General features: G+C 36.9%; 5 protein-coding genes across 5 annotated transcripts; 3 read left to right on the plus strand and 2 right to left on the minus strand. All coding sequences in view use genetic code 12, as the record gives it.

The window, feature by feature from the left end:
* Positions 1-318: 318 nt before the first annotated feature.
* On the plus strand, positions 319-3,717 carry VMA5 (H(+)-transporting V1 sector ATPase subunit C; the record flags this gene model as incomplete). Its single annotated transcript, XM_049326931.1, has 2 exons — positions 319-1,442; positions 2,241-3,717. 2 exons carry the CDS (start codon positions 319-321, stop codon positions 3,715-3,717), a joined length of 2,601 nt encoding a protein of 866 aa, XP_049181871.1.
* A 174-nt stretch (positions 3,718-3,891) lies between these two features.
* ALT1 (alanine transaminase) lies at positions 3,892-5,484 on the minus strand (the record flags this gene model as incomplete). The annotated part of the gene is made up of 1 exon (XM_049326932.1): positions 3,892-5,484. One exon carries the CDS (start codon positions 5,482-5,484, stop codon positions 3,892-3,894), a length of 1,593 nt encoding a protein of 530 aa, XP_049181872.1.
* A 2,981-nt stretch (positions 5,485-8,465) lies between these two features.
* Positions 8,466-9,197, plus strand: KGF56_000970 (uncharacterized protein; the record flags this gene model as incomplete). The annotated part of the gene is made up of 1 exon (XM_049326934.1): positions 8,466-9,197. The coding sequence occupies one exon, from the start codon at positions 8,466-8,468 to the stop codon at positions 9,195-9,197; it is 732 nt and encodes a 243-aa protein (XP_049181873.1).
* Positions 9,198-9,554: 357 nt separating this feature from the next.
* URK1 (uridine kinase) lies at positions 9,555-11,432 on the minus strand (the record flags this gene model as incomplete). Its single annotated transcript, XM_049326935.1, has 1 exon — positions 9,555-11,432. The coding sequence occupies one exon, from the start codon at positions 11,430-11,432 to the stop codon at positions 9,555-9,557; it is 1,878 nt and encodes a 625-aa protein (XP_049181874.1).
* A 134-nt stretch (positions 11,433-11,566) lies between these two features.
* Positions 11,567-14,245, plus strand: KGF56_000972 (DEAH-box RNA-dependent ATPase; the record flags this gene model as incomplete). The annotated part of the gene is made up of 1 exon (XM_049326936.1): positions 11,567-14,245. One exon carries the CDS (start codon positions 11,567-11,569, stop codon positions 14,243-14,245), a length of 2,679 nt encoding a protein of 892 aa, XP_049181875.1.
* Positions 14,246-14,455: the final 210 nt, after the last annotated feature.

Below are 14,455 nucleotides of genomic sequence, written 5' to 3' on the forward strand. Positions count from 1 at the left end.
ACTTTGTCAAATTGAAGCCTCAAAAATTCAACAAAGCGTTACTGCGTGAGTGAGTGAGTGAGTGAGTGAGTGAGTGAGTGAGAGTTTGTTAGTTTGTTTGTTAGTTAATCTCTTAAATATAGGTCTGTTGAATTGCACCACTTTACTTTACCCGCCTTCCCTATATTCTAGAAGGACATACACCAGAGTCACGTGGACCGTGTGTAAAAGTGCAATATAGATAGATACGCAGTTAGGGAGAGAGAGCTAAAGAGAGAGCAAAAGAGAGAGCTAAAGAGAGAGCAAAAGAGAGAGCAAAAGAGAAAGAGAGTGAGAAAGATGTCCAACACGTCACTGAAACAAGTTATTGCAGACTATTTGATTCTCTCATTACCGCAGTCTGCACATGCACGGGAGTGGTTAGAGCAATCTTTGAACAATGGCAAACAGCCCTTATTCAATTTGAACGTCCCTGATTTTCAAAGTGGAACATTAGACTCGTTGGTTCAGGAGAGTGAAGAATTGAGTAAGATTGATCAGCAATTGGGTTCGTCTGTTTCGAAAGTTGTTGAGATATTGAACACAGTTAGCGAATCTAAAATTGTTTCTTCACGTACGATTCAGTCAAGGTCTATATTCGATTACGTTCAAAATTTCCATTGGAACACTTCCAAATACCGTTTGGACAGACCTATTAGTCAATTGGTGAAAATCATATCGAGTGAAGCAATAACTCTAGATAACGATGTTCGTTCTAGTTACCAGAATTACCAAACAGCAAAGTCGAATTTCGTAGCTGCAGATAGGAAAAGAAATGGTGACTTATCAATTAAGTCGTTGCACGAAATTGTTAAGCCAGAACAATTTGTATTGGACTCTGAAAACTTGGTGACAATTTTGATTGCAGTGCCTAACAATCTAGTATCTGATTTCAAAAGTCACTATGAGACATTGACACAATTTGTGATACCAAGATCTACAGAATTAATAGCCAAGGATCTGGAATTCTCCTTATTCACAGTGACACTATTCAAAAAATTTCAACAAGAATTTATTAACAATGCGCGCGAGCGCAAATGGCATCCACGTACAGATTTCGTTTACAGCGAGGAAACACTTAATAACTTGAGGAAAGAGTTTGATATCACAAAAGCAACCGAATTGAAACTGAAGAGCGAGTTGATAAGATTAAGTAAAACAGCGTATCTGGACATTGTAGCATGCTGGTTCCATATTAAAGTCATTCGAGTTTATGTTGAAGCTGTTTTAAGGTATGGTTTACCTCCACAATTTGACAATTATCTAATCAAATTCGAAGGGAACAATTTGAAGAATGTTGGCAAAGCTAAGAAAGAGTTGATTGAGAAGTTTGGATATTTAGGTGGAGACGGTTATTCTTCGAACAACTCAAACTTGCACGAGTATGCATCATTGGTAGATTCAGATTACGAGCCTTTTGTTTTGTATGACCTTGAGATTGTCTAGCATAGAGAGTAAATTGAACATTTTGGAAGAGGATACTATCGGTAACTTGTTACAACACTGACTAGTTTTTGCCCTCCTATACTTCGCTAAGGGCCTAAAACTAGAAAAATAATACAGTAAGCAAAATTAACAATTATTATTTTTTTTTTTTTTTTACTTCCTATTCTTAGATCTAGCGGAGTAGAGAGTGGAGAAGGAGAGGTTTTTAGTGGGAAGCTGGGACTTGTACATAATATCCTGGCAAATTTTTTCAAGCTTGCTTTGCTCAATAGTGGAGCAACACTAGCTGCCACCATCAACTTGTCCTCTTTCCGCCCCCCCCACGTTTCGATGATTCTTCTTTTTTTTTTTGTGTGGCTTATGTAAGACACTATTGGGAGGAGTTGTAATTAAAAAATAAGCGATGAGGTGTGTGGGGGGGAGGGGGGAGAGTATATAACAAATTCAACTATCCAAGGATACATATGCTCTCAATGCTATAGTATTCCCATACATTGTTGGGTGTAGTCATTTTTACATGTATCTCTCATTTTTTTCAATATTTATTGTTCTTTATGGCCCCGTTTTGAGCAGAGCAACAAATTTGACAAAATGTTGGCGCCTACATATCCTCTTTGAGCATTGCCGCTAACAAAGTTTAATGCAGATCTCAACGCTTGCATTACAAGTATAAGATGAAAACAAAAAGTATATATATGGCTCGTTAACCATAGCAAAGGCCACTTCCAAATCGACATTTCCAGAGCGGTTCAACTCAATTTCGTAGGTATGACTAGCGTAACTTCTTATTTGAAAAACCCAAATCTTTTCCAAACGAAACCATTTGTTAATAATGAGTTTATTGATTCAAAATCAACAAAAACCTTCAAAGTAGTCAACCCGGCTACTGAGGAGGTAATTGCGGAATTGCCCGAACAAACCCCTGAGGAAATCGAAGAAGCAATAAAGCTTACCCACGAAGCTTTTCAATCATTTAGAAAAAGCGATCCCTATGTCCGTGCTAAAATGTTGCGTAAATTGTATGATTTGATGATGGAAAATTTGGATGATTTAGCTACTATTATTACATTGGAGAATGGTAAATGTTTGACCGATGCAAAAGGAGAGATCAAATATGGTGCCAGTTACTTTGAATGGTTTAGCGAAGAGGCCAAAAGAGTTTATGGAAACACAATACAACCTTCGAACCGAAATAACAAAATCATCACTTACAAGCAGCCTGTTGGACCTGTGGGACTTTTGTGTCCATTCAATTTCCCCAGTGCCATGGGAACAAGAAAAGCAGCTCCGGCATGGGCGGTTGGATGTACGTGTATTTTGAAACCTGATGGTCAAACGCCGCTTAGTTCGTTAGCTCTTGCTTATTTAGCAAGAGAGGCCGGATTTCCTCCAGGTGTGTTTAATGTGGTATTGGCATCAGTCGAATCTACACCAATGGTTGGGCAAAAGATTTGTGAATCTCCATTGATCAAAAAAGTGAGTTTTACTGGAAGTACCGCTGTGGGGAAACTTTTAGTGAAGCAAAGTTCGCAGACTTTGAAAAAACTATCAATGGAATTAGGTGGCAATGCTCCTGTTGTAGTATTTGACGATGCAGATTTGGAATTGGCAATTGAGCAAGCTGTAGCTTCAAAGTTTAGATCCTTAGGCCAAACTTGTGTTTGTGCAAATAGACTTTATGTGCAAAATGGTATTTACAAGGAATTTTGCGAAAAATTCTCAGAAAAAGTCAGGCAGTTCAAAATCGATAATGGGTTAGTTGAAGGTGTGACCCATGGCTGTTTGATTAATACAAAATCAATCGATAAAGTAGAGAGCCACGCTGCAGATGCTATAAAAAGAGGAGCCAAAGTCTTGGTGAAAGGTGGTAGATTACCAGATCTTGGTAAGAACTTTTACGCGCCCACTGTTTTGTGTGATGTACCTCAGGATTCAAAAGTGTTTCATGAAGAAACATTTGGTCCTTTAGCAGCAATCACCAGTTTTTCAACTCGAGATGAAGTTTTGAAGTTGTGTAATGATACACCATTTGGGTTAGCTTCTTATATTTTTTCACAAGATATCAATACTATCTGGTACATGTCTGAATTTTTGGAAACCGGTATGGTTAGTGTTAATACCGGAATATTTACCGATGCCGCATTGCCTTTTGGTGGTATAAAAGAGTCTGGATTTGGTAGAGAAGGCTCTCTTTATGGAATGGATGACTACACAGTGATCAAGTCGATTAACTTAGGAAATGTATATAAGTAGATTAAAAAAAAAAAAAAAAAGAATATAGAAAGAAAAGAATTGAAATAGATGTTGATGCACATTGAAAATAAAACACATTATCGTACAGTAAAAATAGAAGGGAGTGAGAACAGGGGAGTAAACAGCTGGGATTAACAGTAGTGTGCATGAGAGCGTGAGTGATGATTAAAACCTTCAGGCGCAAAACGTTCCATCTTTATACTTGTTGACAAATAGATGGTGAAACTCAGTCCACCTTTCAACCCATTCTTTTCCCGGTGGTAAGAAAGTGGTTCTTAAATGATAAGTTCCAGGCTTTTGACCAAACCCATTTCCAGGCACACAACATATTCCCGTATGCTCTAATAATTCAATACAGTAGATATCATCAATAAGTAAGCTAGAGTTTTTAGCTCTTGAGTATAATTTATGATATTGTGCTGGTTTAAAGTCCAACTTTGGGAATATGTACATTGCTCCTTGAGGAGGATCAGCGGTAACGTCTTCCATTTCCTTAAAAGCTTCATAAAGATATTTAGCTCTCTCTTTCAAGTCGTCAAAAATACCGCTTGTTTCCTTTTTATACAATTCATATGATTCGTCACCCTTTTTAGGCGGGTTGATCATTAATTCAACCATTGCTTGGCCCGAAACTACTGAACATAAATTGATTGATGCTAATTTGAAAATTATGTCTTTTACTTCTTCTCTGAACCCTACTAATTCCATATATCCACCACGCTGTCCGCATTCCCCACTAACACCTTTAGAAGTAGAATGCAAAGATGCTAACTGGACGTTTTTATATAAATCGGGTCTTTTTTGGATCAATTCACCAAGGACACGTTTAAATGAGATGAAATCTTTACCATGAAATACATTTTCCTGGTATACTTCATCAGCAATCAACACGATTCCGTGCTCGGCACAAATATCAATTAATTTGTGAATGTCTTCATGGGATAACACGGCACCTGTTGGATTACCTGGATTTATCACAACCAAGGCCTTGATGTTTATACCTTTTTTTTTATTTTCCTTAATCAATTGGCGAATCTCCAGAGGATTGGTAGACCAATGGTTAGATTCGTCTAGATAATATCCAACTGGTTTAGCTTTGTTTAACGTAATAGTTGCAGTATATAATGGATACTGAGGGATTGGAATTAGAAAGCCTGAATGTTCATCTTGAGACAAAATCTCTAATAAATAGGATACTGCGGTTGAAGCACCCGCGGTCAAGAATATATTGTTGGCATTTGCAGGAAGCAAACCGCCATCTCTTTTAGTTATAAACTCAGCAATTGACTGTCTAAAAAATGGAGCACCTTGAGAATGAGAATAAGCACCGATAGACCCAACATTGTCCAAAATCAACTTTGCTCTTTTTTTCACATCTTGTGGAAACTTGAGTGCAGGTTCGTCTAGCAATTTGGGGTACTCCAATAAAGACATAACTTGTCGATACCAAGTCAATGGTTTTTGATCCAATTGCTGAGGATTGCCAATATTGGCATTGATGATCTTGTTGAAAGGTAAACCATGATCAGTTGGATTCTTTTTGATCAAATCTTGTAACCCTTCAGCGATAATGGGGATCTTGCCTCTTACAGCATACTCGGCCTCAACTGTTTGCGGGCTTATTTCATGAATAGTTAGCTTTGGAGCAGGTTCAAAACTGGTTGTATAGTGGCAACGCGTAACATATTGGACAGACAGCATTATATTACGTGAACGGATCATACTTCTACCAGCAGCACCAGTAAATCTCGATCTAGCAATAATCATCTCTATTTATGCAAAAAATTTATTGCGTTACTGGAGTAATACCCCCATACCTTTTTTTTTTTTTTTTTTTTTTCAAATGTTGGAGTAATTAATTTACCCGACGGATGAAAACAATGAGAAGAGAGCAGATGTCATTAATCTTTTTTTTAGTTGCGAAATGTGGGGCAGGGAATAAAGCCTTTTTTGAATACAATACCGATTGGTAAACAAATGTTGACACGATATATTCTAAGACTATCGAGCAAAGCGAGATAGTATATATCTAGACTCTCTTTTCTATTACAACTTTATCAATTTGAGTTGGAGTATACAAACTTAAAGTCAATTTGACCTTAGAGCTAGACAATTTGACCTTAGAGACAATTTGAGCTAGACAATTTGACCTTAGAGACAATTTGAGCTAGACAATTTGAGCTAGACAATTTGAGCTAGACAATTTGAGGTTAGTAGTCAGTCTGTATTGTGTATAATATGCCAGGTTTTCTAAAGCAAAGTTTCATATAGTAATAAGGGGAGGAGGGGCAAAGAGAAAAAGAAAGAAAAGTTATATACCTTTTACTCAAATAGAGAAACCCCTCAAACCTATGTAGCGAAAAGTTGATTAAGCATTTCTTTATTGTTGAGAAGGTGGAAAATAGAAGATGTTGTAACAAGTTACTAAGTGCTGCTCCACTATTGCGCTTCCCTCGATTGTTTCTAGGACTTTAAATATATCCCCACAAACCAATCCTAATGACACCTTTTTTTTTTAAAAAAAATAGTGAATACATTCAAGTACAATTGGTTAGATTTTGGTTTTTACTTTGGTTCTTCATTTTCTGTCGACTTTGCTAAACTTAAATTACTAATAAAAAAAAGGGCACTATACAAAACAGTGATATAAACTATAGTAATATATAAGAGTGTAATAGAATATACAAAGTGTAATAGAATATTCAGTGTAATAGAATATAAAACAGTGAAACAGAGTAGTCATATACAAAACAGAGAAACACGGGTTTGATTGCATCTTTTTTATAGTCAGTTTGATTGCATCTTTTTGATAGTCAGTTTGATTGCATCTTTTTGATAGTCAGTTTGATTGCATTTTTTTATAGTCAGTTTGATTAAATCTTTTTTGATTGTCAGTTCGGAAAAGAATTACCCAAAATAGCAATTCTTACTGCGGCTCTTTTAAATAGAAAAATCACGAGATTTTATTGTATCTAAACACGATTGACACACGGGTTTGAGACTTAAACGGGAAATTTATACCTCTAATCTCGTGTGAGAACATAACTCTTTTCGCATGAATAGCATTTCTTTTCACTCCACTATCGAGCAGAGCGAGATAGTGTTGTAACAAGTGACACGTTAATTACTGTATACTGACATGGTAATTCTCATATTAATTACCATACTGACATGGTAATTCTCATATTATTTACTGTATACTGACATGGTAGTTTATCCCAATTACCATACTGACATGGTAGTTTATACCAATTACAATATTGACACGGAAGTTTATCCCAATTACCATATTTTCATGGTAGTTCTTTTCATACATGGTAGTTCTTTTCATACTGTCATGGTAGTTCTTTTTTTCTTTCTTTTTCGTTGGCAAGCTGGGATTGATGACTATTACTATAGTTGAAGAATATTTTACAGGTCATACGTCATGTGTATCCTATACATCTGCGTGCATTATATATGTGTGTACTATGTATGTTATTATGTATGTGTGCATCTTATACATCTTCGTGTACTATGTATTTGTACTATGTATTTGTACTATGTATTTGTACTATGTATTTGTACTATGTTTGTGTACTATGTATTTGTACTATGTATTTGTACTATGTTTGTGTACTATGTGTACTATATATGTGTATACTATGTATGTGTGTATTGTGCATGTCTGTGTCATGTACGTCTGTGTGTTGGGAAAAAAGGGATTACGGGGTAGGGAGTTGTGTGAATTTTTTGTTGTGTTAAATTCAACACTATCATCATTTGTCATGGGTAGTCCCATCTCCCCTCCCATCAACCACATTTGTAGTTTCCACCAACAACCATATCAACATTCTAGTTCACCAACATTTCTAGGTTCACCTGAAATTATCTTAAAGTCACTAACAAAAACTGCTGTTACTTTTTTCCCCTTTTTGAAGTTTAGAAAGACTATCATAATTTTTAGTCGACTAATTTTTTTTTCTTTCCTAAACCTTTTTCTACAATCTATTTTGTTATTAACGGTTTTCCATATTGAATAAGCAAATAGTAGATGGACATCTTATACGGAAAAAACCATCATAGGAGAAGTAAATGCACTTTTATTTTTCCACACCATCCAACCTAATCTTTTTACACTATTATAGCCACCAGTATATCAGGATTTAGAGAGCTATACTCATAATACTTATCTTGCCTTTTTTGTAATACTTTTTATCTTGCTTTCTTGGTAATGCTTTCTTTGTAATACTTTTTATCTTGCTTTCTTCCTATCCTCGTTTGGCTTGACAACTGGTAGCTGTAATTTTGCAGCATTGCTCTCTCTTCTCCTAGATTTACATAATTAAAACATGATTTATATATATGTAGATATATTTCTCCCCTGTAAACACTAGGTCCTGACTAAGTTCTAAACGAGGACATTTTACTGTGCCATCTTTTTTTTTTTTTTTAGATCATTACAACTAAGGTTCCAACACCAAATTAATCTCAATACTTAATTAAGAGCTAGGGCAATCCAAGGCTTGGAAAACTTTAAAAAATCAAAAACCAAAAATCAAAAAATCACCAAGTATTGAAAGTCACCTGTTTGGTAAAGAGGGAAAAAATATATATATATATATATATATATACATATTGGAAAATCTACTACTACAGTTTTATACATATACACTGGAAAATCTACCACCACTAACTACCATCTACCACTACTACTACTACTACAACAGACGCAGCTGAAGAAATGTACAGATGAGAGAGTTTTGAAAATGTCTTCACACCTTAATACTAAAAAGTGTTCGTTAGCAATAGAGTCACCAACTGAAGATTTTCCAATTAATAATCCTTTGAATGCCTTTTTGGTATACAATAACAGCAATAGCAATACCAGTAATAGGAGTAGTAGGGAGAGAATTCCTTCATATATAGAGTCCAATGCTCCTCCGTTTTCGAGGAAATCTTCAGCTAGTACAGTAACACTGTCGACAAGGGGAATTGAGTCGCTTACAACTCCCATACCCAGTCCTGTGGGGTATAATTCATTTGGTGAATTTGGTCTACATAAACAATACGTTTCCAAACCATACCCATACTTGACGAAATCAGCTTCTGTGCCAAATATGCTAAAGGGTAGGTACGAGCAACACGAGCAACACGAAAGTAGCATTGCAAGAGATTTTCATCCTGGTCTTAGGCGAATTTCAATATGCGATTTGAATAACTTTTCAGAGGAAGTAAATCTATTCAGGCATTTCAGTTCAATGTCTCAAGAAGATTTGGGTGGTACTGGTGCATTCAATCAACACCATCCACACGCGAAGTCGTTAAGTTACATGTACGATAAATCAGTTGAACGAGATTCAGACATTCCCAGCTTAAACCCGTTCAATAAAATGCCACAAAGTGCTGAACAAAAAAGACAATGGAACGAAGAACATCATAGGAATCACCGGAGGCGTAACTCAATAGCCTTGAAGTTTGAAGAGCCTAGATCTTTATAGGGATGAATAAAACTTTGCTAAATTAATACTTGCTCCCTTTTTCTTTTTTCTTTTTTAGCACTAGCCGAGCAAAATCGACACTAGTGTTGGGCCTTTACTCTGCTAGCACTAGCCGAGCAAAAGCGACACTAGTGTTGGGCCTTTGCTCTGCTAGTGTTAGGGCTTTACTCTGCTAGTGTTAGGGCTTTGCTCTGCTAGTGTTAGGGCTTTACTCTGCTAGTGTTAGGGCTTTGCTCTGCTAGTGTTAGGGCTTTACTCTGCTAGTGTTAGGGCTTTGCTCTGCTAGTCTAGTTATACTAGAGAACCACTAGCGTCGCTTTCGCTCCGCTAGTGTTCGGCTTTCGCTCCGCTAGTGTTCTATTCAGCTCCAAAGTATAAACTATCTATAAATCTATTCCTGAAATGCCAATGGGTATCTAGGAATTTCTCTTTGTTGTACCATGGTATATTTGATTCCTCTTCTAAACGATTTGCATCCATTGATGACAATTTCCCAATAACAAGATTAACTCTAGGGAAAACATTCATTATCCTTCTTACGCCAATCTCGGTTGATAAATAACTAATCAAGATAATGTTTTCTTCCTTTACTTTATGATCGATCAATACTTGGATTGCCATGATTGCACCAGCTCCACTGATTATTTGGGCATCGAATAGCATTATTTTTCCAATTCTGTCAATGTTTGAAGGTAAATTCTCGTAATGTAATTGAGGCTCGCCTGTTGTTGAATCACTTTGAATCAACATCTTACCAATTGTTAATTCAGGAAACGATTTTTTTAATGAGGCCATAAAGCAATCGCCACTACTCATTATATTAACAGCCACTATTTGCTCTTGGATAAGCTTAAGCCCATTATACTTGTATTTACCTGTGGTTGCAACTTCTTTCGTTTCGAAATCGGTGAAAAAGTGTTGTTGAGCAAACTCAATCAAGAGTCCACACATTCTATTGAAATAGAATATGAAATCGGTTCTGCAAGTCTCTTTGCATAATAGAACTGAGTTGATACCTTTTAACTGATTAGTAACAGGCAAAATCCCAATATTTTGAAAATAATCAACATTGAAATCAATATCAATACCCAAGGTTTTCAAATTTTGTAAATGTTTGGCACTTTTCAAAGCTAGCTGGTTCTTGATATGTTTAATCATCAAGTTTATCGCAATACTGTTGTCTAACCCACGAGGTATCACCAAATCGGCATTGCTTACTGTAGGATTTATATACTTGACTGCATTTGGCTTAACAAACGTCTCCCATTGCTTTATGGCACCTTTCAAATCTCTTCCTCGATATAAAATATCTCTGGTTAATCTCCTTGCTAAACAAACGTCCAAATCAGTGTCAACATAAATCTTCAAATCCATTAGCGATAACAACCTTTCATCGTATAATGCATATAGACCCTCGGCAATGATAACATTAGCACCATAAATCGTATTGGTCTTACCTGTTCGAGCATGCTTGGAAAACGAGTAAACAGGAATAGCTGCTTTCCCACCCAGTTTCAAATTTTTAATAGTTTCAACTATCATGTCCAAATCCAAAGAGTCGGGAGTATCAAAATCGTATTCATTCTTAAATGCTCGCTCACTCTCTTCTGGAGTTAGTGACTTATAGAAGCTGTCAAATGATAATAGAATAGTCCACGGTTGATTAATGCCCTGGATGATTTGTTGTGAAATGGATGTTTTTCCACTTCCAGAATTCCCTGCTATACCAATGATGTAGGGTTCTGTCCAGGGTGGGATATACGAAGGCTTTTTGAGTGTGCTCATACTGCTACTACTCTTGGTCAAATGATGTAATGCACTATTTGATTTGGGTCTTGATAAATCGAGCAAAGGTGATGACGATGTTGCAGGGGAAAACAGGGACAGCAGCAGCAGCGTGATAGAAACTACTGATGACGATGGAGCGATAGCGGAATCACCAAATCTCGAGCTCCGATGTGACGCTGTTGGTGTAACTAGGTCATCGCGAATTGCACCACTACCACTACCACTACCGCTACCACTACCAGCACCACTACCACTACCAGCACCAGCACCAGCACCAGCACCACTACCACTACCAATTTCTCGGTCATTATCAATAGTTAGCTCTTCTACTCGATTAACAGCGGAATGCAAACTTTCCGCTGATAGACTTATAAAGGAAAGATCTTCATTTTGGACCGGCGATATTCGAGAGTGACTCCTTTGCTTTGATTTGTTGTGGCTGGTCATCAAACCTAATGAAAAGTGTTTAGAAGAAAATACAAAGTGTGTATTACTTTAGGTTCGTTTAATATCTTTATAGAAAAGAGAGCTCATCGCAGAAAATCCATCACCTCGAATATAAGGAAAAGGTAATGTAAAAAATGAGCAAGGGAAGTATGCATTTTACAGGGAAAGGGTTTAGTCGAAAAAGAGCATTTATAGATTATGACGATACGAGGGGAAAAGAGCTCGACGCCGGTATGCCCTTGAGGGAAGACGAGGCAGATAGCCAACAGCTGGCGGCACCGCCTATAGAGATGACAGAACCGGCAATTCCAATTGAAGAAAGTAACGAGTCTCTCTTACCACCTCCACCACAAGAGCGTCGGTACGAAAAGCGACGGAGAAACTACCCTAGCTACATAGAAAGGTTGCAGCTACAAGTCGAAGAGCTAGAATCTAGAAGTTATCTTGAACCATTAGAACAATCCAAATTGGAAAGTTTGCAAGACAAGTTAGAGTATTTACAAAATCAAAGGCCAGACGCACAATATCAAGTGCCTCAGCTGACATTGAGTAAAGCCGAATTATTACATGGTAAGCAGCAGCAGCAGCAGCAGAAGCAGCGGCAGCAACAACAACAGCAACAGCAACAGCAACTGTTCAGAACCGTCAACTGGGAAACAGAACAATTTAACAGAGCTAAACAATTACATTTACAAACAGATGAAAAGATTCATGTGAATGATGACAAGGAATACGAGTACGTATTTGATGAATCACAATTTGTCAACTATGAAGAGAACGAGATATTGTCAGGAGACGAGGTGGAGGAGAATGGGGGGGAGGAGAATGAGCAACAAGAAGTTGATTTGCAAACATCAGAACAAAAAGATATTGAACAAGTACAACAAAGTTTACCTGTTTTTAAATACAAGCAAGAATTTGTCAAAGTTATTAAAGAGAATCAAATTGTGATTATTGTTGGAGAAACGGGGTCGGGTAAAACGACACAGTTACCACAATATTTATATGAAGCAGGGTATTCGTATAAAGATACTAAAAAAATAGGCTGTACTCAGCCTCGACGAGTTGCAGCTACTTCAGTAGCGCAACGGGTTGCACAGGAAATGCACGTTCCCTTGGGTGATAAAGTTGGCTATACAGTTCGATTTGATGACAAGTCTAGTCGAAATACCACAATCAAGTATTTGACTGACGGTATGCTATTGAGAGAATTTTTAAACGACCCGCATTTAAGTTCATATGGAGCGATTATGATTGATGAAGCACACGAAAGAACGTTATCAACAGAGCTTTTGCTAAGCTTGCTAAAGGACTTGACAAGTTCTGCTCGAAAGGATTTGAAAGTCATCATTGCAAGTGCTACAATAAATGCTACTAAATTCTCCGATTTTTTCAACAAGGCACCGATTTTGAATATTCCCGGAAGGAGGTTTCCTGTTAAGATCCACTACACAAAGCAGCCTGAAGCTAACTACATACAAGCTATAATCATCACTATTTTCCAAATTCATTTGACCCAACCTTTACCGGGGGATATTTTAGTTTTTCTTACGGGACAAGAAGAGATTGAAAAATTAGAACAACAGATTCAAGAATCTATCACCAAATTAGGCGGCCAATTAAAGGAACATGGTAAATTGTTAGTTTGTAGTATATTTGCCAATTTACCACCTGAGTATCAGCAAAGAATATTTGAGCCAACACCTCCATTTACTAGGAAAATAGTCTTGGCCACGAATATTGCCGAGACATCGATTACCATTCCTGGAGTTTCATATGTTATAGATCCCGGCTATGTCAAGCAAACTGAATTTAACCCACAAACAGGAATGGAAAGTCTTTTAGTTGTGCCATGCTCCAAGGCCAATTGTGATCAAAGAGCTGGTCGTGCGGGTAGAGTTGGACCCGGAAAATGCTTTAGAATATTTACCAAGCATTCATTTGACAATGAAATGGAATTGAATATGAAACCCGAGATCAAGAGGACCAATTTAAATTCGGTTGTATTATTGTTATTATCACTTGGTATTAATGATTTAATCAAGTTTCCATTTTTGGATCCCCCTAAAAAACAAAGTCTCATCAAGTCATTGAATTTGTTGTATTCGTTAGGAGCCTTAAATTCCAAGGGGATGTTAACTAAGACAGGGTTGAAAATGAGTGAATTTCCTTTAGATCCAACATATACCAAGTGCATATTAACGAGTGAACAGTTTGGTATAAGTAAACAAATTTGTATTATAATAGCTATGTTGATAGAATCATCTAATTTGTATTACATACCAAAGAAACTTGATCGTGAAGTGGTGGATAAGAGACATGAAGAGTTTATTGATGTACAAGGGGATCACCTAACTTTGTTGAATATTTATAAGAAGTGGGAAACGGTTGGTGGATACAGTAGCCAATGGTGTCAAGATTATTTTATCCAATACAAGACAATGAGAAGAGTTCGTAATATATATGAACAGTTGATCAAGATATGTCGAAAGATTGGCATTCAGTTTGGAGGGGAAGGGGAAGAGAAGGAAACTTCAAACGATAGTATGCTTATTCAAAAGTGTTTACTAAGTGGATTTTTCAATAATATAGTAAAACTATCGCCGATGGGAGATTGTTATCAGAGTGTTCATAGCTACAAGAACAAGATACCTTGTTTTATTCATCCTTCATCTACGTTATACAAGAGGAAAAATCCAAAACCCAGATTTATGATGTACTATGAATTAGTATTGACAAGCAAAGAATATATGAGAAACTGTTTGATTATGGATGATAGACTTGTCAAGGATATTGTTAAAGGAGCTACATAGAAAATGACAACTATGTTGCTCCACTATCGAGCAGGGCGAGATAGTGGAGATAGTGTCTACAAAGTGTTGTCCCACTATCTCTCTGCTCAATAGTGGTATATAGCGTAGTCACGTGATCAGATAACTAATCTTTTGAAAGAAACGGTTTCAAAAGAAGACGCGTGATATAAAAATTACACCTGAGACAGGAATGTAAATATAAACACACGA

Source organism: Candida oxycetoniae, assembly GCF_023343755.2.
Source record: "Candida oxycetoniae strain CBS 10844 chromosome Unknown scaffold4, whole genome shotgun sequence".
NCBI lineage: Eukaryota > Fungi > Ascomycota > Pichiomycetes > Serinales > Debaryomycetaceae > Lodderomyces > Lodderomyces oxycetoniae.